General features: G+C 45.0%; 1 protein-coding gene across 1 annotated transcript in view; it reads right to left on the bottom strand.

Moving 5' to 3' along the window:
- Nucleotides 1-18,267, bottom strand: part of LOC144491683 (monocarboxylate transporter 5-like) — a 69,338-nt gene extending 51,071 nt beyond the window's left edge. Inside the window, exon 1 of the mRNA XM_078209855.1 lies at nt 18,071-18,267. Coding sequence (XP_078065981.1) covers nt 18,071-18,160 — 90 coding nt within the window. The 5' untranslated portion in view covers nt 18,161-18,267. The remainder of the gene's footprint in view (nt 1-18,070) is intronic.
- Between the last annotated feature and the right edge of the window lie 5,638 nt (nt 18,268-23,905).

The following is a 23,905-nucleotide window of genomic DNA, read 5'->3' as shown; positions in this document are numbered from 1 at the left end:
CCCTGCCTTAGAATCTGAAGGAGATAATTCCTCTTAGATTTGTGCACAATGTCTTCTCTAACCTGCACCGCTCCACATACTTTCATGGAATCATAGAATCCCTACAGTACAGAAGGAGGTCATTCAGGCCATCAGGCCTGCACCAACAACAATCCCACCCAAGGCCTATCCCCATAACTCCACAACTGTAACATTACATTCTGCACTCTCTCCTTCTCTATGAACGGAATGCTTTGTTTGTATAATGCGCAAGAAACAATACTTTTCACTGTATACTAATACATGTCACAATAATAAATCAAATCAAATTTAAAGAATCAAAATTCCCATGACACGAAGGGGCAATTCAACACGGCCAATCAACCTAACCTGCACATCTGGGGAGGAAACTGGAGCACCCGGAGGAAGCCACGCAGACACAGGGAGAACATGCAAACTCCACACAGATAGTCAGCCAAAACTAGAATCGAACCCAATTCCCTGGCGCTGTGAGGCAGCAGAGCTAACCACTGTGCCACTGTGTCGCCCTCAGGACTCTTAAAGTCCCAGTGGGGATAGAACATAGAACAGCACAGCACAGAACAGGCCCTTCGGCCCACGATGTTGTGCCAAGCTTTATCTGAAACCAAGATCAAGCTATCCCACTCCCTATCATCCTGGTGTGCTCCATGTGCCTTTCCAATAACCGCTTAAATGTTCCTAAAGTGTCTGACTCCACTATCACTGCAGGCAGTCCATTCCACACCCCAACCACTCTCTGCGTAAAGAACCTACCTCTGATATCCTTCCTATATCTCCCACCATGAACCCTATAGTTATGCCCCCTTGTAATAGCTCCATCCACCCGAGGAAATAGTCTTTGAACGTTCACTCTATCTATCCCCTTCATCATTTTATAAACCTCTATTAAGTCTCCCCTCAGCCTCCTCTGCTCCAGAGAGAACAGCCCTCGCTCCCTCAACCTTTCCTCATAAGACCTACCCTCCAAACCAGGCAGCATCCTGGTAAATCTCCTCTGCACTCTTTCCAGCACTTCCACATCCTTCTTATAGTGAGGTGACCAGAACTGCACACAATATTCCAAATGTGGTCTCACCAAGGTCCTGTACAGTTGCAGCATAACCCCACGGCTCTTGAACTCCAACCCCCTGTTAACAAAAGCCAGCACACTATAGGCCTTCTTCACAGCTCTATCCACTTGAGTGGCAACCTTTAGAGATCTGTGGATATGGACCCCAAGATCCATCTGTTCCTCCACAGTCTTCAGAACCCTACCTTTGACCCTGTAATCCACAATTTAAATTAGTCCTACCAAAATGAATCACCTCACATTTATCAGGGTTAAACTCCATTTGCCATTTTTCAGCCCAGCTTTGCATCCTATCTATGTCTCTTTGCAGCCTACAACAGCCCTCCACTGGATAGAACTTGGGAAAATGGAATTGGCAACAATATTGGAAAACAGTGATGAAGAACAGCCAATAGAAACAGTTTTTGACAGATTGCAGGAAAACTATATCCTGTTAAAAGGAAAGAACAAACTTGGCAGTACAAAACTTGAATATTGCTTTTCGTCTTGCACTTATCAGGATAAACACAAGAATGCCAAATTTCAAACAATTACAAGCTCTTGGAGAGCCTCCAGGTCCCCACAGCTTTCTCCATGGCAACGTCTCGAGCAGCCAGAGTCATCTTGCCGACCAATCAGTGCCATCTTCTCCAGTACTATAAATTGTTGTCATTGTTTGAAATCTGGCATTCTTGGGTTTGTCCTGATGGGTGCAAGTTGAAAAAGCTTCAATGGCATGTCTCGCTTTCCAGCAATATTCAAGAACAAACTCAACACTAGTGAGACTCCAGTAAGGACAAAGGCATAAGGGAGCAACTGACGGTTAGGAGAGAGACGTCGAGATGTCCAGTAAGTTAGGTTGATTGGCAATGCTAAATTGCCCCTTCGTTCAGAGGGATTAACTAGGGTAAATACATGGGTTATGGGGTGGGATTGTGTTTGGTGCAGAACTGATGGGACAAATGGCCTCCTTCTGCAATGCATGATTCTATGAAATAGTCAAAACTGAGGAGGAGGACTGCAACTAATTACTGGGGATAGTATTATACTTACAGAACGGGCAAATAATTGGCAAATGAAATTCAACACAGATAAAAGTAAAGTCACACATTTTGGTAGGTAGACTAGGTAGATCACTTATTATTTGGAAGGTATAAGTCTAGGTAGGGTAGAGGAACAAAGGAGTTTCACACTACAACAACCATTAAAAGCTGCGTCAATGATTATCATAGAATCATAGAAACCCTACAGTGCAGAAAGAAGCCATTTGGCCCATCGAGTCTGCACCGACCACAATCCCACCCAGGCCCTACCCCCATACCTTACCCGCTAATCTCTCTAATCTACGCATCTCAGGACACTAAGGGGCAATTTTTTAGCATGGCCAATCCACCTAACCCGCACACCTTTGGACTGTGGGAGGAAACCAGAGCACCCGGAGGAAACCCACGCAGACACGAGGAGAATGTGCAAACTCCACACAGACAGTGACCCAAGCCGGGAATCGAACCCAGGTCCCTGGAGCTGTGAAGCAGCAGTGCTAACCACTGTGCTACCGTGCCGCCCTTAATGGCCTTAAAGGCCATTAAAAAAAAGTAAACCCAGAGCGAGGTTTTATTTCAGGACGGATAGAATTAAAAAGATCAGGTTGATTCTAAACCTGAATCAAACCTTAGTCGGATCACACTTAGAGGGCTACGTACAGTGCTGGTCATCATATTAGGAAAAGAACGTAGAGGTGTCAGAGAGGATGCAGAGATGATCCACAGAGATGACAACAGAAATCTGAGCGTTTAAATATCAGGAAAGAATGGGTCTCTTTTCATATCATTGGCGGGTACAATTTTGTCTTTTAAAAAGCTTTTAGACAGTTACATGGGTAAGATGGGTATAGAGGGAGATAGGCCAAACGTGGGCAATTGGGACTAGCTTGGGGGTTAAAAAAAAGGGGCGGCATGGACAAGTTGGGCCAAAGGGCCTGTTTCCATGCTGTAAACCTCTATGACTCTATAATCACAGTGCAGAAGAGGTCCTTCAGCCCATCGAGTCCACACTGACTTTTGCAAAAAAAAAACCAGAGAAATGAAATCGTCACCAAGAAATCCAATCAGAAATTCAGTGAAACTCTTTTATCAATAGAATGGTGAGATTGTTCTGGCAGATAAGGCAAAGGAGAATCCAAAGAGCTTCTACAAATACATAAAGGGCAAAAGGGTAACAAGGGAGAGAGTAGGGCCTCTTAAGGATCAACAAGGTCATCTATGTGCAGATCCACAAGAGATGGGTGAGATCCTAAATGAATATTTCTCATCAGCATTTACTGTTGAGAAAAGCATGGATATCAGGGAACTTGGGGAAATAAATAGTGATGTCTTGAGGAGTGTACATATTAGAGAGAAGGAGGTGCTGGAATTCTTAAAGCGCATCAAGGTAGATAAATCCCCGGGACCTGATGAAGTGTATCCCAGGACATTGTGGGACGCTAGGGAGGAAATTGCGGGTCCCCTAGCCGAAATATTTGAATCATCGATTGTCACAGGGTGAGGTGCCTGAAGATTGGAGAGTGGCAAATGTTGTGCCTTTGTTTTAAAAGGGCTGCAGGGAAAAGCCTGGGAACTACAGGCCAGTGAGCCTCACATCTGTGGTGGGTAAATTGTTGGAAGGTATTTTGAGAGACAGGATCTACTGGCATTTAGAGACGCAAGGATTGATTAGGGACAGTCAGCATGGCTTTGTGAGTGGAAAATCATGTCTCATAAATTTGACTGAGTTTTTTGAAGGGGTAACCAAGAAGGTAGATGAGGGCAGTGCAGTTGATGTTGTCTACATGGACTTTAGCAAGGCCTTTGACAAGGTACCGCATGGTAGGTTGTTGCATTAGGTTAAATCTTACAGGATGCAGGGTGAGGTTTCTAAATGGATACAAAATTGGCTTCTTGACAGAAGCCAGAGGGTGTTTGTAGAGAATTGTTTCTCAAACTCGAGGCCTGTGACCAGCGGTGTGCCTCAGGGATCAGTGCTGGGTCCACTGTTATTTGTCATTTATATTAATAATTTGGATGAGATTATAGGAGGCATGGTTAGTAAGTTTGCAGATGACACTAAGATTGGTGTCATAGTAGACAGTGAAGAAAGTTATCTCCAAATGCAACGGGATCTTGATCAATTGGGCCAGTGGGCTGACGAATGGCAGATGGAGTTTCATTTAGACAAATGCGAGGTGATGCATTTTGGTAAATTGAACCAGGGCAGGACTTACTCAGTTAATGGTGGGGCGTTGGGGAGAGTTACAAAACAAAGAGATCTAGGGGTGCATGTTCATAGCTCTTTGAAAGTGGAGTCACAGGTGGACAGAGTGGTGAAGAAGGCATTCGGCATGCTTGGTTTCATCGGTCAGAACATTGAATACAGGAGTTGGAATGTCTTGTTGAAGTTGTACAAGACATTGGTAAGGCCACACTTGGAATACTGTGTGCAATTCTGGTCACCCTATTATAGAAAGGATATTATTAAACTAGAAAGAGTGCAGAAAAGATTTACCAGGATGCTACCGGGACTTGATGGATTGAGTTATAAGGAGAGGCTGGATAGACTGGGACTCTGGAGCATAGGAGGTTAAGGAGTGATCTTATAGAGGTCTATAAAATAATGAGGGGCACAGATCAGCTCGATAGTCAATATCTTTTCCCAAAGGTAGGGGAGTCTAAAACTAGAGGGCATAGGTTTAAGGTGAGAGGGGAGAGATACAAAAGTGTCCAGAGGGGCAATTTTTTCACACAGAGGGTGGTGAATGTCTGGAACAAGCTGCCAGAGGTAGTAGTAGAAGCGGGTATAATTTTATCTTTTAAAAAGCATTTAGATAGTTACATGGGTACGATGGGTATAGAGGGATATGGGCCAAGTGCGGGCAATTGGGATTAGCTTAGCGGTTTTAAAAAAGGGTGGCATGGACAAGTTGGGCCGAAGGGCCTGTTTCCATGCTGTAAACCTCTATGACTCTAATGCAGAACTTACTAATGCAAGGAGCGGTTGAAGTGAATAGTATAGGTGTGTTTAAGGGTAAGTTAGACAACCGCATGACGAAGAATGGAATAGAAGGTTTTGTTTTATTTCTTTTTCCACACTTAACGGATTTTCGTCCGCTCCTATAGCGAGTTTTACCTGGAACAGGTCGCTAGCCTGTTGGCAGAGGCTTATAGCCTGAGGGACGTCACTCCAGCAAAGCTGACCAGGACTCTCTCCCGCTCTTACCACCTGCCATATGTCAGAAGGAATTTGCAGGTTGATATTCAACCTGTTAGCCACGTTATGAATGTGAATCTTCCTTGGCCATCAAGTCCTGGGGTGGGACTTTAGGCTCAGAGGTCGGTAAACCACCCACAGCACACAAGACCTCCTAATAGAAGATTACAATGGTAGATTTAGATGGGAAAAGATGTAAGGAAGCTCAGGTGGAGCATAAACACTGAGGTGGAATAGTTTCTGTGGCTTATATCCTCTATAAAAATTAACAAGGCAGCTTTGAAATATTAAATTAATTCCTGCCTGCTGTCTGACTGTCCTATATCAACCCGATTTACAATGAAGTATTTGACAATAAGCAGTATCTCTCTGAAGCGAAAGCATTTAACTCCAACAACCTTTATCGCATACATAGGAGCAGGCAAATTTGCACAATCAGTTTTGTGCTGATGCGTTGATCTGTGTGATTGTTGTGTCTCCTTACAGGGCACAAACTCCTGCTCCGTCGCTTAATTATTCCGAGGTAGCTTTAAACAATCTGCAATGTACTGTCAAAAAGTAAACACAGCCTTCAACAAAAGAAAACATCGCAAATGTGGTGCTGGAGTTGCGAATGAATCAATTTGTTCCAGCATTAATTATAATGCAGGGATATTTACCACTTGGTGAGAAAATCTCGGGCCAGAATGTTACATTCTACGGGTAAGGTTTCCCATCCCGCTGCAGCGAACGGAGTTTTGGCTGGGTACCCAATACTCCGACTTCGCTGCAGCGGGAGCCCGGCGTGAATTGCCGGTAAGATTGCGCGCTTAATGTTCTGTGGGATATGAGGGTAAACACAAGGGTGTAAGTTTGGACTCTGTAATACCGTAGGTACTGGAAATGGTGGCCAACCAATTTCCGACCACTTATGGCACTGCCAACCATGCTTGAAAGGGCATTAGTGCTGTACACAGTGGATGCATGTGGAGTGGGCAGATTATTACATCAGTCAGCATCTAACGGTGATTTGGTGCCGGACCTGCCTTTTTGGATTTCACAGGTCCTGTTAGTGATCTTTTTTAAACTTTCTCAGTTCCATGTGCATTCAGCTGCATGAGGAACCATCTCACTGGCGCTGTGCAGAGGGTTCAGCCTTAGACTTAAGTGCTTTTTGACTTGCTTTTGTGGCAGTGGAGTTAGTGGAAATACTTTGTACTGTGTTGTTGGAGGAATTTCTGAAAGTGTTGGGAGGCAGAAGGGAGTGATGCTGAACCATCCCAAGGAATTCATTGTGAGCAGCTAAGCAGACTACAGTTATTATTTCCATGTGCTATTTCTTGACATTTTCCTCTCATTTTAGATTCTTTCCATTCCTCTACTGCGGGAACGTGAGTTCTTTCCCAAAAATAAAACATATTCATTAAATTTATGAAGGTACGCTGCAATCCACTTCTGGTGTGGCAGGTTGTAATGTACAATACGGATCATTTTGGTTAAATACAGTACCTGGCAATCTAGGGTGCCTGATGCCACTTACAATGCAGATTGCAAATGTGGGCGGCACGGTAGCACAGTGGTTAGCACTGCTGCTTCACAGCTCCAGGGACCTGGGTTCGATTCCCGGCTTGGGCCACTGTCTGTGTGGAGTTTGCACATTCTCCTCGTGTCTGCGTGGGTTTCCTCCGGGTGCTCCGGTTTCCTCCCACAGTCCAAAGATGTGCGGGTTAGGTTGATTGGCCATGCTAAAATTGCCCTTAGTGTCCTGAGATGCGTAGGTTGGAGGGATTAGTGGGTAAAATGTGTAGGGCTGTGGGGGTAGGGCCTAGGTGGGATTGTGGTCGGTGCAGACTCGATGGGCCGAATGGCCTCTTCCTGTACTGTAGGGTTTCTATGAATTCTATGAATCAAACAGATACATACAGCCGAAGGGGTTTTGCATGGGATCCAGCCCCTCAATGTGCTATGGCAGGAGGAGCCTATGAACAGTGGCCTTACCCCATGGGATCATTGTGGCACCAAGCTTCACTGCATCCGGCAACACCTAGTCCTGAACCTTGGAATGTTCCAATTTGCAACACTTGGCCATGGACGGCACTTTAGATTGGAAGACCAACACGTTTTGGGCTGACCAAAGACAGCCCAAGTTGATAGTCCTCCATGGTTGTCTCAGTGTGCATCGCTGGGATCAGGCCATAGAGCACACAGTCTGGTATCATCATAGAATCCCTACTGTGCAGAAGGAGGCCCTTCAGCCCATTGAGTCTGTACCGAAAACAATCCCAGCCAGGCCCTACACCTGCAACCCTATGCATTTACCCTGCTAATCCCCTGACACTAAGGGGCAATTTACCATGGCCAATCCACCTAACCTCTACATCTTTGGACTGTGGGAGGAAACCCACACAAACACAGGGAGAACATGTAGACTCCACACCCGAGGCTGGAATTGAACACGGGTCCCTGGTGCTGTGAGGCAGCCGTGCTAACCACTGTGCTACCGTGCTGCCCCCTGTGCCACCGTGCTGCCCCCTGTGCCACCGTGCTGCCCCCTGTGGCACCGTGTCACCCCCCCCCCGTGCCACTGTGCTGCCCCATTATAGTTGCTAGGGGTGAACTCCAATAAAAGCCACTGCATCTCTTTCTAGACATTCTTTGCAAAGTTACATTCTGAAAGGCAATGGACGATGGTCTTTTCTCCATTGCAGCTGCGTGTGGAGATGATGAAACTCTGAGCGTGCAGGAAGGGTCTGATGGGGAAAGCCATTCTCACCACCAACAAAGCTATGGACTGATGCTTGTTTGAAAGTTCTTGTGATGAGACATTTTGCCAAATGGCTTTGAAAGTCTGTTCAAGGAGTCATCTGACAGGATCCATCATCACCTTTTCCCACAGGGCCTCAAGGATCCTTCTATATGGACCATTGCTTGATGGATTTGTGGTCAAAAGTGTTTTTTTAGCACAAACCTTACCAAGAGGGAAAGGTGGTGCGGCATGATTCAACTGAATCGAACATTCCATGGTAATGTGGCCAAATCCATCCTTCACAACATCAGGGACAGATAGGAGCTCACCATTTGCCGTTTGTGTACACACAACTTGATGTAGCCACTCATAAAGGTGGCCTTCAGGATGCAGGCAACATTAGGCACCTGTCTTAATTCTTTATCTGGAGATTCGTACAAAGTGCATATTCGATCTCCAGAGAAAGTGGAAGATGGCTTAGGTTACTACAGCAGTGCAGGATTGGGATATGGACCAGATCTGTGCTACGTCCAGCCACACCAAGAGTAACTTGCACTGATGATCACCCACAGAGGACAGGAAGAGTCACTCCAACGTGACCAATTTCTGCTTTATTTTGACTATCCCCCCCCCCCCCCCCCCCCCCCCCGTATCTGGTAGATACTGCGGCCATTTTGAACCACATTACCAGCACCTAAACAGAGTTAGACCAGACAGTGAAGAGGACAAAGGATCACACAGCCCACAGAACATAAAAGCGGAAATACTCAACAGGTTAAGCAGCATCTGTGGAGTCGAACAGAGTTAACGTTTCAGATTGATGACCTTTTATCAGAACAACGAACATGGTCTCACTCTGACTTGTGAGGTGGGACACTGATGCTCATTAGGCTGGATTCTGACGGTGGGTGGCATGGTGGCACAGTGGTTAGCACTGCCGCCTCACAGCGCCAGGGACCCGGGTTCGATTCCCAGCTTGGGTCACTGTCTGTGCGGAATCTGCACGTCTCCCCATGTCTGCGTGGGTTTCCTCCAGATGCTCTGGTTTCCTCCCACAGTCCAAAGATGTGCAGGTTAGGTTAATTGGCCATGCTAAATTGCCCCTTAGTGACAGGATAAATACGTGAGGTTACAGGAATAGGGCCTGGGAGGGATTGTTGTCAATGCAGACTCGATGGGCTGAATGGCCTCTTTCTGCACTGTAGGGATTCTATGATGTTGAGCTGAAGATGCTGAATGCAGCCATAGTTCTGGCTTTGGTCAGGGTGCCTCCATGGCTCGAGTTTGTCACCCCTATTACGCCGCAAACTAGGAAGTTAAAAGCACTTAAAATTTAAATTAAAAGTAACCGATATTGAGACAGCAAATAAATGACAATGATTTTAAGTTAAATCAAAAATAAGGATGAATAAACTTTAAAAAATAAATTTTTTAAACAGCATTTTTTTTTAGTAATGTTCCACAAACAGAAAAGCAGTTCTGCATAGCCAGTGACTATATTTAGCAGCAATTATGAAGTCAGAACATTGTTAAAAACTCAGCCCCACTTCATTCCACATGGTGCAAATTTTCAAGGGGCTTTGAAATGCAGTCTTTTTCTTCACTCTTTCACAGAATGTGGGCATCACTGGCAAGGCCAGCATTTTATTGCCCACCCCAAATTGCCCCCGAGAAGGTGGTGGTGAGCTGCCGTATGAATCCAAGTTCTTGCCAATTCCATTGATTCCCAGACTTGCATTATGTAAGGATACCTGAATAGTACACCCACACAAGTGGAGAATCACTGATTGCAACTTCTGGATTTGTGGCTTATTATGTACAGATGTGGACTGCAGAGGTTGCTGTCAGTTTCAGTGGAATGATGAAAGCAAACAGCAATGGCAATATCATTACTACTACAAAAGGGCCTGGCCATAATGTCTTTGCGTATGTCACTATGGCAACTTGGAGAGGATTGTGGGATACAGAGCGAAGTCCAAAGTGGCGCCAAACTATCGACAGTCACTTTTGTTCTTACCCCAGCCATGAGGGGAATGCTTTGCTGAAGACTGGTTATCGCACTTCATGTTGCATACAAGATGCCTCTTCCCAGAGACTCGGCTCATTTAGAAATATGGAACTTTTTATGCTCTCAACATTTTCAATCCGTCTCGAGTACAGAACAGGCAAGTTTGACAATCTCAGTTAGCTGGTTGAGATCATCTCGAGGGGGCATTTAAATGGGTTTTTCCATTTTCTGCGCACAGGAAGTACATAATTGTCACCGATTTCAAAACTTCAACGTTGAACGGGAATTCTTCCACCATCTCTGAAACGATGAGTCATGAGAGAACTCACTTGATGACCTTGGCAACAAATTGCCAATAAGTACTGACTGAACTCAGTGCTGCAGGAATGATTGGCTAGATTCACAATAACTGATCCAAAAATTTAGTTTAAATGAAAATCCTCCCTTAGGTTCCCTTGTAGCTGGGTTCAGAGAATCTGAACAATAAATGTATTCCGTAATTTGGAGACAGTTGAGCAACATAAAAAGCAACTGAATGGCCTCAACACAATTAAAGTTTATCTGTAACAAATTCAGAAAGAATGAAGGTAGGAAATTTGACATGCAAATAAAAGACTGCTACTCAACAAAGAGCGATTTGCTTGTTCAAAACTGCACGCATTGTCTCCTCTGCTTCTGACGGGTTTTATTATATCATCTCATTCACCTCATGTAAACTCTCACATTACTTTTTGTTCATTAACTTGGTGTGGAGGCAATATAGCAAATTGTAACATATGAAAATGCTCATGGTCCTCTTAAGTACGTATCTGCTAATAGCTTATAGCCTAGGTACCCACATTGCTGAGGTCTCTTTAAGAGAAACTACAAAACATTCTCGACAACACATCCCTCATCGTGACACTGTTCACGATAGAATCATAGAATCCCTCCAATGCAGAAGAGGCCGTTCAGCCCATTGAGTCTGCAGCAATTGTCTGACAGAGTATCTTACCCAGGCCCTCTCCGACGCCGTATGCCTGTAACCCCATGCATTACCCATGGCTAATCCATCTAATTTATGCATGGGACACTAACAGGCAATTTACCACGACCAATCCACCTAACATGCACATCTTTGGACTGTGGGAGGAAATTGGAGTGCCTGGAGGAAACCCACACAGACACAGGAAAAACATGGAAGCTCCACAAAGTCACCCAAGGTCGTAACTGAACCTGGGTCCCTAGCATTGTGAGGTAGCAGCGTTAACCACTGTGCTGCCGCGACACCCTATAAATATAAATGGATTGTTCGTGGATCCTTCTTCATCAGGGAAGTAATATGAAACACAGTCCAACATTCCATTCTGACATGACTCATATAATTTACTACTTATTTTCTAATACCAAAGCTATATGAGTTATGATGTCTGGAATACTACCTCTTTCTGTATCACAGATGTAAAATACCCTTAATTCTAAGTACTAGAAACCAACTGGGGATAGTTTCTATTCCAATTCATGACTAAGCAATCCATGAGCAAACACCAACATGCGAGTCATGGTCAAGCTCTCAAACTAATGTCACCATAAGATCATAAAACATAGGATTAGAAGTAGGCCATTTGGCTCATTGAGTCTGCTACGTCATTCAATGAGATCACAACTGATCTGATATAATCCTCAACTCCACTTTCCCACCTTATACCCATAATCCTCAATTCTCTTACCCATTGAAAATCTATCTCCGTCTTGAACATGCTTAACGACCCAACCCCTACAGCCCTCTGTGGTGAATAGTTCCACAGATTCACTACCCTCCCGAGGAAAGAAATTCCTCCTTATCTCTGGGTGGGATTTTCCAGCCATGCTCACCCCAAGGCCAGAAACTCCCGCCCAAGGTTAATGGATCTTTGCACGGGCCATGTCCTGCCCACAACATTGTCCTCTGTCTTAAATGGGCAACCCTTTACTCTGAGATTATGCCCTCTAGTCTTAAGACTCTCAAACAGGGGGAAACAACCTCTCTACCCTGTCAAGCCCCCTGAGAATCCTATATGCCTCAATAAGGTCGCCTCTCATTCTTCTAAACTCCAGTGAGTACAGGTCCAACCTACTCAGCCTTTCCTCATAAGAAAATCCCTCCATACATGGGATCAACTTAGTGCACCTTCTTGGATTACCTCCAATATCTTTCCTGGGGCAGCACGGTAGTACAGTGGTTAGCACTGCTGCTTCACAGTGTCAGGGACCCGGGTTTAATTCCCGGCTTGGGTCACTGTCTGTGTGGAGTTTACACATTCTCCTCATGTCTGCGTGGGTTTCCTCCGGGTGCTCTGGTTTCCTCCCACATTCTGAAAGACGTGCTGGTTGGGTGCATTGACCCAAACAGGCGCCAGAATGTGGCAACTAGGGGAATTTCACAGTAACTTCATTGCAGTGTTAATGTAAGCCTTATTTGTGACTAATAAATAAACTTTACTTTACTTTACAATATCTTTCCTTAGATAAGGGGACCACCGTGGCACACTGGTTAGCACTGCTGCCTCACAGCACCAGGGACTCTAATAAATTTATCAGGCATTATTTCCCCTTCACAAAGCCATGCTGACTCTGCTTGATTATATTATGGTCAGAATTCTCTGACGTCGCCCGTGGCTGGGATGATCTAGTCCTGCTGCTGTGAACAGAGATTTGGCTGAGCGCCAAATACCCCATTCTCGCTGACAGCAGTAGCACAGCATGCAAGACTGGAGAATTCTGGCCAATGCATTTCGAAATCCTCTGCTGTTACATCCTTTACTCTAACATTTTTCCAATGACAGATGCTAAGCTAACTGGCCTATAGTTACCCATTTTGTCTCCCTCCCATTTTGAATAAGGGTTTTACATTGGCAGTTTTCCAATCCTCTGGAACTTTTCCAGAATTTAAGGAAGATTACTATCAGCGCATCCACTGCGCAGGATTTCACGGCCTCGCTCGTCCCGAAACCATAAAATCCCGCCCGAGGTCAACAGATCTCTCCATGGTCCGCCCCTCGCCTGCTCCAATTCCCGTGGCGGGCAGGCTGGTAAACTTCCGGCCATTGTCTCTGTAGCTACTTCCTTTAATATCCTAGGATGCAACTCATCAGTCCCAGGGGGCTGATCAGCCATTGGTTTCCCTAGTATTTTTTCTCTAGTGATAGTTATTGTGTTTATTTTCTCCTTCCTTTTTGCACCTGGATTATTTCGTATTTCTGGAATGTTATTAGTGTCTTCAACCATGAAGACAGAAGCAAAGTATTTATTTAACTTCTCTGCCATTTCCTGGTTCCCCATTATTATTTCCCCAGTCTCATTCTCTAAGGGGCCTATGTTCACTTTGACCTCTCTTCCTTTTTATGTATTTAAAGAAGCTCTTATTTTCCATTTTTATATTACTTGCCAGTTTGCCCTCATCGTTTAGCTTCTCTCTCTTCTATTTTCTTTTTGAATTTTTTGGACCTTTTGTTGGTTCTTAAAACTTTCCCAATCCTCAGGCTTACCATTAATTTTTGCCACATTATATGCTTCAGCTTAATACAATCTTTGACTTCCTTGGTTGACCAAGGTTGATTATTTCCTCATTGGGAAATATCTTTGTTGTGATTCATGAACTGTTTTCATTGCTGATCAACTGTCTTTTCTGCTAAACTCCTTTCCCAGTCCACACCAGCCAACTCCGCTCTCGTTTCTTTGTAAAAATTATTAAAGTTTAGCACACTTGCTTCTGACCCAAATTTCTCACTCTCAAACTAAATGCTAATTCTAACAAGTTATGGTCAGTGTTTCCTAGGGAATCTTTTACTCTGAGATTGTTAACTAAACCTATATCATTACACATTATCAGAAGCAAAATAGCCTGGTCCCTGGTTGATTCCATAGAATCATAGAATCCCAAGAGTTCAGAAGGAGGCCATTCGGCCCATCGAGTCTGCACTGACCACAGTCCCACCCAGATCCCTGTTCCCATAACCCCACACATTTATCCTGCTAACCCCCCCTGAAACTAGGGTCAATTTAGCATGGCCAATCAACCTAACCCGCACATTGTGCAACATATTGTTCTCGAAAACTGTCCCGAATACAGTCTGTGAATTCCTCCTCATGGCTACCTACCTCCGCCAGTTTGATTTTCCCAATCCACATGAAGATTAAAGTCAGCCATGATTAATATACTGCCTTTTTTACATACTCTCATTTTCTCCTGATTTATTCTCCACCCTGCAGTATAGATGCTGGTAGGGGGCCTATAGATTATTGCCACCAGTGTCTTCTTCCCATTGTTACTTCTTACATCCACCCATATATGGGCTCCACCGAGCCCATTGTGCTGGTACTAGAGTGACACACAAAATATTCCACAGCTAAGACGAAACACACAGGGTATAAAATAATTGGAATTTAGGTAAAGAAGGAAGCCTAGCAACTCTTTGTGCCTGCTTTGTTACCAGTGGACCTTTTTAAGCAATTAAAATGGATGCAATTCATTAATATCCTTACATCTCGTGTTCTGCAATTTTTCTTTACACAAACTTAATTTGTTCAAGAACAAGATGTACCCATCCTATTGAGGAATAGCAGTACTTGGGAATGAATGCTTCTTTGCTTTGTACACATCAAGTCCACCTTGACCAAATATGCCACAGATTAGGTGCATGATCAAACTTCAGCAACAATCTACCATCAAGATGAAGTAGGAAAACAAAAGAAGAAACTTGAATTTCCATGATATTTTGTAACATGAAGTAACTTCTGACACCAGTCCTGGAGTCAGTTGTGCACATTGCGTGGATCATCGGAGGCTGCAGGTAGAATCATAGAACCTTACAGTGCTGAAGGAGGCCATTTGGCCCACCAAGTCTGCACCGACCACAATCCCACCCAGACTCTATCCCCATAACCCCATGCATTTACCCTAGCTAGTCCCCCTGACACTAAGGGGCAATTTAGCGTGGCCAATCCACCTAGGCCGCACATCTTTGGACTGTGAGAAGAAACCGGAGCACCCGGAGGAAACCCACGCAGACACGGGGAGAATGTGCAAACTCCACACAGACAGTGACTCAAGCCGGGAACTAAACCCGGGTCCCTGTACCACACACTGGGGGAAAACCTGGATAATGCTGAAAAATGAGCAAAGGGGATGAGGAATCAACCAAAGCCAATTCATTCATTCATGCTGCCTGCTATTTTCCATGATGCCAGTGTGCAGCTCCGGAGTAACCATACTGCTGAGTGGCTGCACGCAAACATCAGCGAGGGCCCCAAGTTCGTGTAAGGCTGGCAGCATTTCATCATCAGTCCCTCAAAGTGAGGAGGGTGCTTGCAACACATGGCAAGAGCTTGTGCATGGAGTGTTTTTTTCATGATGCGGAGATGCCAGCGTTGGAGTGGGGTAAGCACAGTAAGAAGTCTCACAACACCAGGTTAAAGTCCAACAGGTTTGGTTGGACCTGTTGGACTTTAACCTGGTGTTGTGAGGCTTCTTACTGTGTTTTTTTTCAACATGGAGAGAATGCAGTGACCACACAGTTCTAGCTTACCAGGATCCCCTGCTCATAGCACTTTCTATGGGTACACAGGAAGGATTTGCAGATTATGAACGCCCATGGCCAACAAAGTCCGAGGCGGGACTCGAAGCCCAAATCTTCTGGCTGAGGCAAGGCTGCCACCCACAGTGCCACCAGGCCTCCCGCTAGCAGCATTTAAAGATAACCTGCGTTACTTAAAGCCTCTCTTAAAGGGAAAGTGCATTCTGGCTGGAAGTGCTGGAAATAGTTGAAGGATAGTCTCTGAGCAGGAAGAAGAGTGAATATAGCCCTTGAGGACAAAATGTGAGCTCCCGGATTCTCTGAGGCAGCAATGGGGGTTTTACTGCAGGATCTGGACAGGAGGAGAGAGGCAGGCTGTCTTCGCAGAAGGGGCAAGAGGCCCAGACAGGCACTGAGAAAGCTGTGAGAGCAGATAGTGAATCGCTGGCAATGTCAGCAATGTAGCCTGGAAGATCTGGACGCAGTGCAGAAAGAAATTTCATGACCTAGCATGAGAGGTCAAGGTCAGTATCTTCGGATGCCCTATCCCAACTACCGCACTACCCACCACCCAGACTGCTCAATGCACCCTTAACCCATCACTCATCTACCGGCATTCTCTATCAAGCACAGGGGGACTGGCAGAGTAAATGCATGGGGTTGTGGTGATAGGACCTGGTGGGATTGTGGTCGGTGCAGACTCAATGGGCTGAGTGGCTTCCTTATGCACTGTAGGATTCTATGATTCAATAATTCACACCCAACATTCATAACCTCGTCTCAGTGTTTAACACTGCTCTGAGCCTCACAACCAAATCTCTCCGCTTGTATGCACTGCCAGCTATTCAACTATGACAGGCACAACAACCATAGTATATCACACTCACTGGCACTCTTAACTCTCTTGCAAGACAAGGGGGGGGGGGGGGGGCATGTCACAGGAGGCAGGAGTTAACCAGCAAAGTCAGGCACAACATATCCTCGCTCTCCAGAAAGTAGAGGGTGCTTGCCATTGGAATGGCCACCACTCAGGCTGTGGCCATTGGCGGGGCTGAAACCGTTGGAGATGATATTCCCACCCTGAACCTCACAGGCCACCTTCTCACAGCCCATTGTCCCTTTCACCCCACTTGTCTTCTTGGTAACCAAGCTGCAGATGGTAGGTGTAAAGCAGCACTGGAGCAGGGAAACTTATGGGCCACATTTTGGGGGCTTCTGACTATCATTGACCAGCAATGCAAGCCACCAGCCAGCCATTAAACTATCGCCAGAAGCTTGCCGGCCACCTTCAAGCCAACTTAAGGATCTTGGGACATTGAGTGAGGCTATGCCAATTTTAGCTACACACCAGTGAAAATTGCTTTGAACAATCTTCACAAATTGCAACATTAAAATAACCAACGCACACTTGTAATTATTTATATTATTATAAATACACTGCTCCTCTTCATATGACTCATAGAGTCATAGAGTCATGGAGGTTTACAGCATGGAAATAGGCCCTTTGGCCCAACTTGTCCATGCTGCCCTTTTTTCAAGCACTAAGCTAATCCCAATTGCCCGCATTTGGCCCATATCCCTCTATACTCATCTTACCCATGTAACTGTCTAAATGCTTTCTAAAAGACAAAATTGTACCTGCCTCTACTACTACCTCTGGCAGCTTGTTCCATACACACACCACCCTCTTTGTGAAAAAAAGTGCCTCTCTGGACCCTTTTGTATCTCTCCCCTCTCACCTTAAACCTATGCCCTCTAGTTTTAGACTCCCCTACCTTTGGGAAAAGATGTTGACTAGCTGATCTATGCCCCTCATTATTTTATTAACCTCTATAAGATCACTACGCTCCTCCTACGCTCCAGGGAAAAAAATCTGAATCTATCCAGCCTCTCCTTATAACTCAAACCGTCAAGTCCCGGTAGCATCCTAGTAAATCTTTTCTGCACTCTTTCTAGTTTAGTAATTCGAGATCTTTCTCTACACCCTATCTGTGACTGTAACACTACATTCTGCACCCTCTCCTTTCCTTCTCCCTTATGTACTCTATGAACGGTATGTTTGTGTCTGTACAGTGCGCAACAAACAATACTTTCATTGTATCCCAATACATGTGACAATATTAAATCAAATCAAAAAAACTTTTGAGCTACAGCGATGTGACTAATTCGTTTCATCCTCATTTTTAGCATTCAATTTCCAATCTGACTCGAAAACAGGAAAGCTTCCTTCATTACAGAGACTTTCACTTTGTTTAATAGAAAAATAGCGTCTCCGTCAATCGCCTCTTATCCCGGACAGATTCTGAAATAAATTCTCCCCCCCAAAAAAATCCAGCTGGAGTGAGAACCCCCTCCCGCACACACACACACAGAGTTTAGTTTCGTGCAGAACCCATTGGCACAGAGGCTCATCCGCTGCTTGCAACTCTCTCCTGGTATTGCAACAGGTACTTGCTGCAATTCATCCTCTCGCTGTGAAACTTCTCACTTACCGCAAAGAGATCGAAGACGATGACCCAGCCCCAGCCTCCTTCAGGAGGTTCCGCCACCCTTCCGGGCTGGCCTCCTCTTGGGCTGGACATGGTGTTCGTTCCGGCTTGATTTCGGTTGTTTCCTCCGTGTTGCCGATTTGTTTTTTTGTCTCTCTGTTACACACCCTCCTGCCCCTCTCTCCACTCTGTCTCCAAGTGTAGCTTCTCAGCCTTTGCCTTTGCACAGGCACACAGCCTTCCCCTAGTGGCTGAGCTTGGACAAGACCGCCCCAAACCAACCTGGACATCACTGCAACTGGCAAGAACACCAGTTGGGACATAGGATCGGCCAGCCTTCAGCATACTAAAGGACGCTGCTCTGAGCAAACCCAGTAGACAGATCATGGGGGCAATAGAAAAAAAATTACATTTGGAAGGAAAAGTTTTTTTAACTAATTGTCAAGAATCTTCCAATGGGACAATGGAGTATTTCCGATTGGCTACAGAGATGGCACACTGCAAGTGGGGGCCTATGGCCAACCTAGAATCCCGGCAGAAGGAGGACATTCGGCCCATCCGGTCTGCACCGACTCTCCAAAAGAGCATCTTACCTAGGTCCACCCTGCCCTATCCCCGTGACCCCTAGCATTTACCCCACTAACTCCCCCTAACCTACATTTCTTGGGATACCAAAGGGCAATTTAACATGGCCAATCCACCTAACCTGCACATCTTTGGACTATGGGAGGAAACTGGAGCACCCGGAGGAAACCCACACAGACACGGGGAGAATATGCAAACTCCGCACAGTCACACAAGACCGGAATTGAACTGGGTCCCACACAGACATGCAAACTCCACACAGTCCAATGGCAGGAGTGTGGTGGCAAGGTAGTCTGAGAGATAGAATGACCATGTGGTGGATTGATGCTGTTATGGGTTGAGGATTGGCTAACAAGCAGAAAGCAGAGAGTAGGAATAAACAGGTGATTTTCACATTGGCAGGCTGTGGGGTACATGAGCTCCAGCTGTTCACAATATGTATCAATTATTTGGATGTGGGGACCATGGCTGGAATTTTACCATTCCACTCACCATGGGAATTGGAGCGGGCGAGGGGTGCAACATGGAAAAGTCCATTGACCTCAGGCAGGATTTTACTGTTCCGGGACAGTTTCCGGGCAAACCCCCGCCCCAAATGTAATATTTCCAAGTTTGCGGATGATACAAAGCTGGGAGGAAATGTGTGCTGTGAGGAAGATGTGGAGCGGCTACAGGAAAGTTTGGACAGATTCAGTGAACTGGACCTAGGTTCAGTCCAAAGATGTGTGGGTTAGGTTGATTGGCCATGCTAAAAAAAAAAATTGCCCGTTAGAGTCCAGAGATGCGTAGTTTAGAGGGATTAGTGGGTAAATATGTAGGGATATTGGGGTAGGGCCTTGGTGGGATTGTGGTCGGTGCAGACTCGATGGGCCGAATGGCCTCTTTCTGTACTGTAGGGATTCTATGATTCTATGATTCAGTGAGTAGACAAGAGCATGGCAGATTGAATATAAGTGGAAAGATGTGAGATAACTCGCTTTGACAGAAGGAACAGATATGCAGAGTATTTCCTAACTGCTAAGATATTAGAAAGTGTAGATGTACAAAGGGACCTGGGTGTCCGTGTCCATAAGTCACCGAAGACCGGATTGCAGGTGCAGTAAACTATTTGGAAGGCTAATGGAACAAAACCACAGAATCCCTACAGTGCAGAAAGAGGCTATCCGGCCCATCGAGTCTGCACTGACTCTCCGGAACAGAATCCCACCCAGGCCCTCCCTTCTGCCCTATTCCTGTAACCCCACACATTTAAAACCAAAAGAGAAACGCTGGAAAATCTCAGCAGGTCTGGCAGCATCTGTAAGGAGAGAAAAGAGCTGATGTTTCGAGTACAGATGACTCTTTGTCATCTCCTCAAGGGCGATCATAGATGGGCAATAAATGCTGGTCTAACCCGTGACACCCACATGTGAACATAAAGAGAGAAACAGCCCTCGGGATATGTCCAACCCTAGCTGGGGGGTCAACAAGAAGGATGTAACCCACATCCTTAAATTATTATTTCACAAAAGCCTCCTGTAACCCATCAATGCCAGTAAAAACTTGTTGAAGTCATTCATCAGTCACTTGTTCTCTCTTGTGGTAACAAATACTTTTTTATTTGTCTTTTCCATCTCTCCCTAACTAACTTGGCATTTTTTTGTTTTGTTTTTAGATTTATCTATGACACATACCTCATTGCGGAATGGGTAATTTGACAAGCAGGAACCCTGACTGATTTCCCATTCCATCATGGTGGCTAATGAAGTAAATTATATAATGCCCAGAATTTAAATAACTAAGATCGGCCAGAGGTCAAGGATTGAACCCAAGACCTTCCCATTCTATATGGCTTGGTGGCAGTCAAGTGTACTTATTGAGTTACTGAAAGCACTTTCTGTACAACACAAACTTTTAAATTCTATTTTGATTATTAATCAGTGCTTCATCCTCATTTCTCCATGAATACTCTGTTTAATTCATTAGTGAAAACACCAGGACATGCAATTAAGACAGGTGTGAAGTGCTTCCGTGGCACGGTGGCACAGTGGTTAGCACTGCTGCCTGACAGCGCCAGGGATACAGGTTCAATTCCAGCCTTGGGTGACTATCTCTGTGGAGTTTGCACATTCTCCCCGTGTCTGCGTGGGTTTCCTCCCACACTTCAAAGATGTGCAAGTTTGGTGGATTGGCCATGTTAAATTGCCCCTTAATGTCTCTAAATGTGTAGGTTAGGTCGATGAATGGGGTAAATGTGAGGGGTTACAGGAATAGGGCCTGGTTAAGATACTGTGTCAGAGAGTGGGTGCAGACTCGATGAGCCAAATAGCCTCCTTCTGCACTGTAAGGACTCTATGATTCCCTTGAGGACTAGGCAAAAGAATGCAAAACTCAGCTGCTCAGAACTTCTGCAGTTTCCAAACACATTATCGTGGATTCTGAGCTGAAACGGTGCATAGGAGCTGCATAAACCCCTATTGTTTGCAGTCCTGACCTCAGCCTGTCAGTCACTGTTAAGCAAAAAACAGGTAGTTGCTATACCCACAGCATTTCACACACGGTTGCTGTGTAACTAATGTATCTTTTGTTTATTGGCCCAATTTTTAAAAATCCCTTCCTCGCTAGAACGAGATGACTTCTGAATGGGTAGAAATCATAGAAACCCTACAGTACAGAAAGAGGCCATTCGGCCCATCGAGTCTGCACCGACCACAATCCCACCCAGGCCCTACCCCCATATCTACCCACTAATCCCTCCAACCTACGCATCTCAGGACACTAAGGGCAATTTTTAGCATGGCCAATCAACCTAACCCGCACATCTTTGGACTGTGGGAGGAAACCGGAGCACCCGGAGGAAACCCACGCAGACACGAGGAGAATGTGCAAACTCCACACGGACAGTGACCCAAGCCGGGAATCGAACCCAGGTCCCTGGAGCTGTGAAGCAGCAGTGCTAACCACTGTGCTACCGTGCCTGTCATTAGGGAATGAAGTTACCCAGTCACATTCTTCGAGAGCTGATGTATTCCTCACAGGATGATGAAATGGGGACAAAAGGGTTCAGCACACATCCACAACTCCTTTCCAATCATGGAGGGAGATTTGATCTTATCAGCGGTATCATAACTGGATTGAAAATATCACAACACTACGCACCACACCAAAACAATTATCCTCACATCTCATGCATGCAATACTCAAGCAATATGCTTTTCCTTGTTCTCCAATAAACATTTAGGATAATTGTAGGAAGAATTTTGTGCTTTCAATTCTGTGCCTTGCGGACTGCTGCGCTGAATTCTTTGCTTGATGAATACATGTTTCACCGCTATGAATTCTAAACAAACAGTGGGCCTTGCTGACATTACATGTAGCGGCACAGTGTCCTATGTTAGAGGAGCAAGTCAATGCGGCGTGGTGGTACAGTGGTTAGCACTGCTGCCTCATAGGGCCAGGGACCTGGGTTCGTTTCCCATCTTGGGTTACTGTCCGTGCGGAGTCTGCACATTCTCCCCGTGTCTGCGTGGACTAGGGGATTTTCACAGTAATTTCATTGCAGTGTTAATGTAAGCCTACTTGTGGCTAATAAATAAATAAACTTTAAACCTGGCAAGGAAAAAGCACAAATAATTCACACAATATATAAGGAGCAACGAGTGCATTTGTTACAAAGGAAAGAGACCATTGTTTTATTTGGAGATATTTAGTTACAGGAGAGCACCCTTTGAAGGCTAAAATATAACGAACTCAGGTCTTTGCTGCATTTGCGTTACTGCTCCTCCATCAAAGATTATGTGTGTTTTATTGTGAAGTTCAACACTGATGGGAGAACTGCTGATTGATTTTAAATTAGATTAGATATTGTGATTAACGCCTTTACAATTGCACTCGGGTTGCTGTTTCACATCTGAGCAGACTAGGTGATGTTACACGAGCATGGTGATAGTAAAGGGAGAACTCTTCATCCTCAGGACAAATTTAACGAATCTTTCCTCTCTGGCCAATGAACCATTCTCTGGCTCGCAGAATAGACAAGACCTGGAAAGAATTTTACAATACCACTTATACAAGTATACAAGGATAAACCCTCTTGCCCCCATTTCATCATCCTGTGAGCAATACATCAGCTCTCGAAGAATGTGACTGGGTAACTTCATTCCCTAATGACAGAACTAGCCCAATAAACCAGCATACGGAAAACTCAGGGATGATTGTATAATTCCTCCCATTCCCCTGAAATATGCAATAAACTATGGACTGACTTGACATTTCCTTTCATTGTCACGATTAAGGTCAAGATCTTAAACATCGATGATTGTTAATGTAAAGCCACACCTCAGCGGTCCATTTATTAGACTAATCTGGTGTGTCAATATACCAACTATGACGTATAAACAGCCCTGGGTTCCAACCTTGACTCAATAACAAATCTGAGATTAGAAACTGGTCACGTCTGGTGCAGTGCGCTGGTACCAAACGCACTCTGTTCTTTCTACTTTAATGATAGATGCAGAAAGCGTTATCAGACTATACCTAACTGGAACAGATTTCCAATAACCAAAACCAGGTTAGGCTCCATGTCACAATCATTGGGCAGCACAGTGGTACAGTGGTTAGCACTGCTGCCTCACAGTGCCAGGGACCTGGGTTCGATTCCCAGCTTGGGTCACTGTCTGTGCGGAGTCTGCACATTCTCCTCATGCCTGCATGGGTTTCCTCCGGGTGCTCTGGTTTTTTCCCACAGACCAAAAGACATGCTGGTTAGGTGCATTGGCCATGCAAAATTCTCCCTCAGTGTACCCAAACAGGAGCTGGAATGTGGTGACTAGGGGATTTTCACAGCAACTTCATTGCAGTGTGAATGTAAGTCTACTTGTGGCACTAATAAATAATAAATTTTTAAAAGGCTATACTCCACAAAAGGAGTCAGTGATTACATACTGGCCAAATTTATCTTTATATCTTCAGGCATATGCCCATCATCCAGTTAACCCTAATCTACATTAAATGGAGAACATGCCATGTAGAAACTTGTACAGGAGCGTCTATTTAAACTGACTTGTTGAAGATAATATATGCTCTCTGAATGTTGATGTATATTGTGTGTCAAATAGAAGATTATGGAACAGGATGACTATTCAATATTACCTGTCACCTCAAGGATTTTAACTGAATTGAAAAACATTTGGTTGGTACAGCATGTTGTGACTTCAGATCTGATCACCTCGATTCAGAACTGTTGACAAGCCAATCATTCTAAATACAAGTGTA

This window comes from Mustelus asterias, chromosome 3, assembly GCF_964213995.1.
Source record: "Mustelus asterias chromosome 3, sMusAst1.hap1.1, whole genome shotgun sequence".
Lineage (NCBI taxonomy): Eukaryota > Metazoa > Chordata > Chondrichthyes > Carcharhiniformes > Triakidae > Mustelus > Mustelus asterias.
Note: the sequence above shows the minus strand (reverse complement) of the source record. Positions and strands in the feature narration are given on the sequence as shown.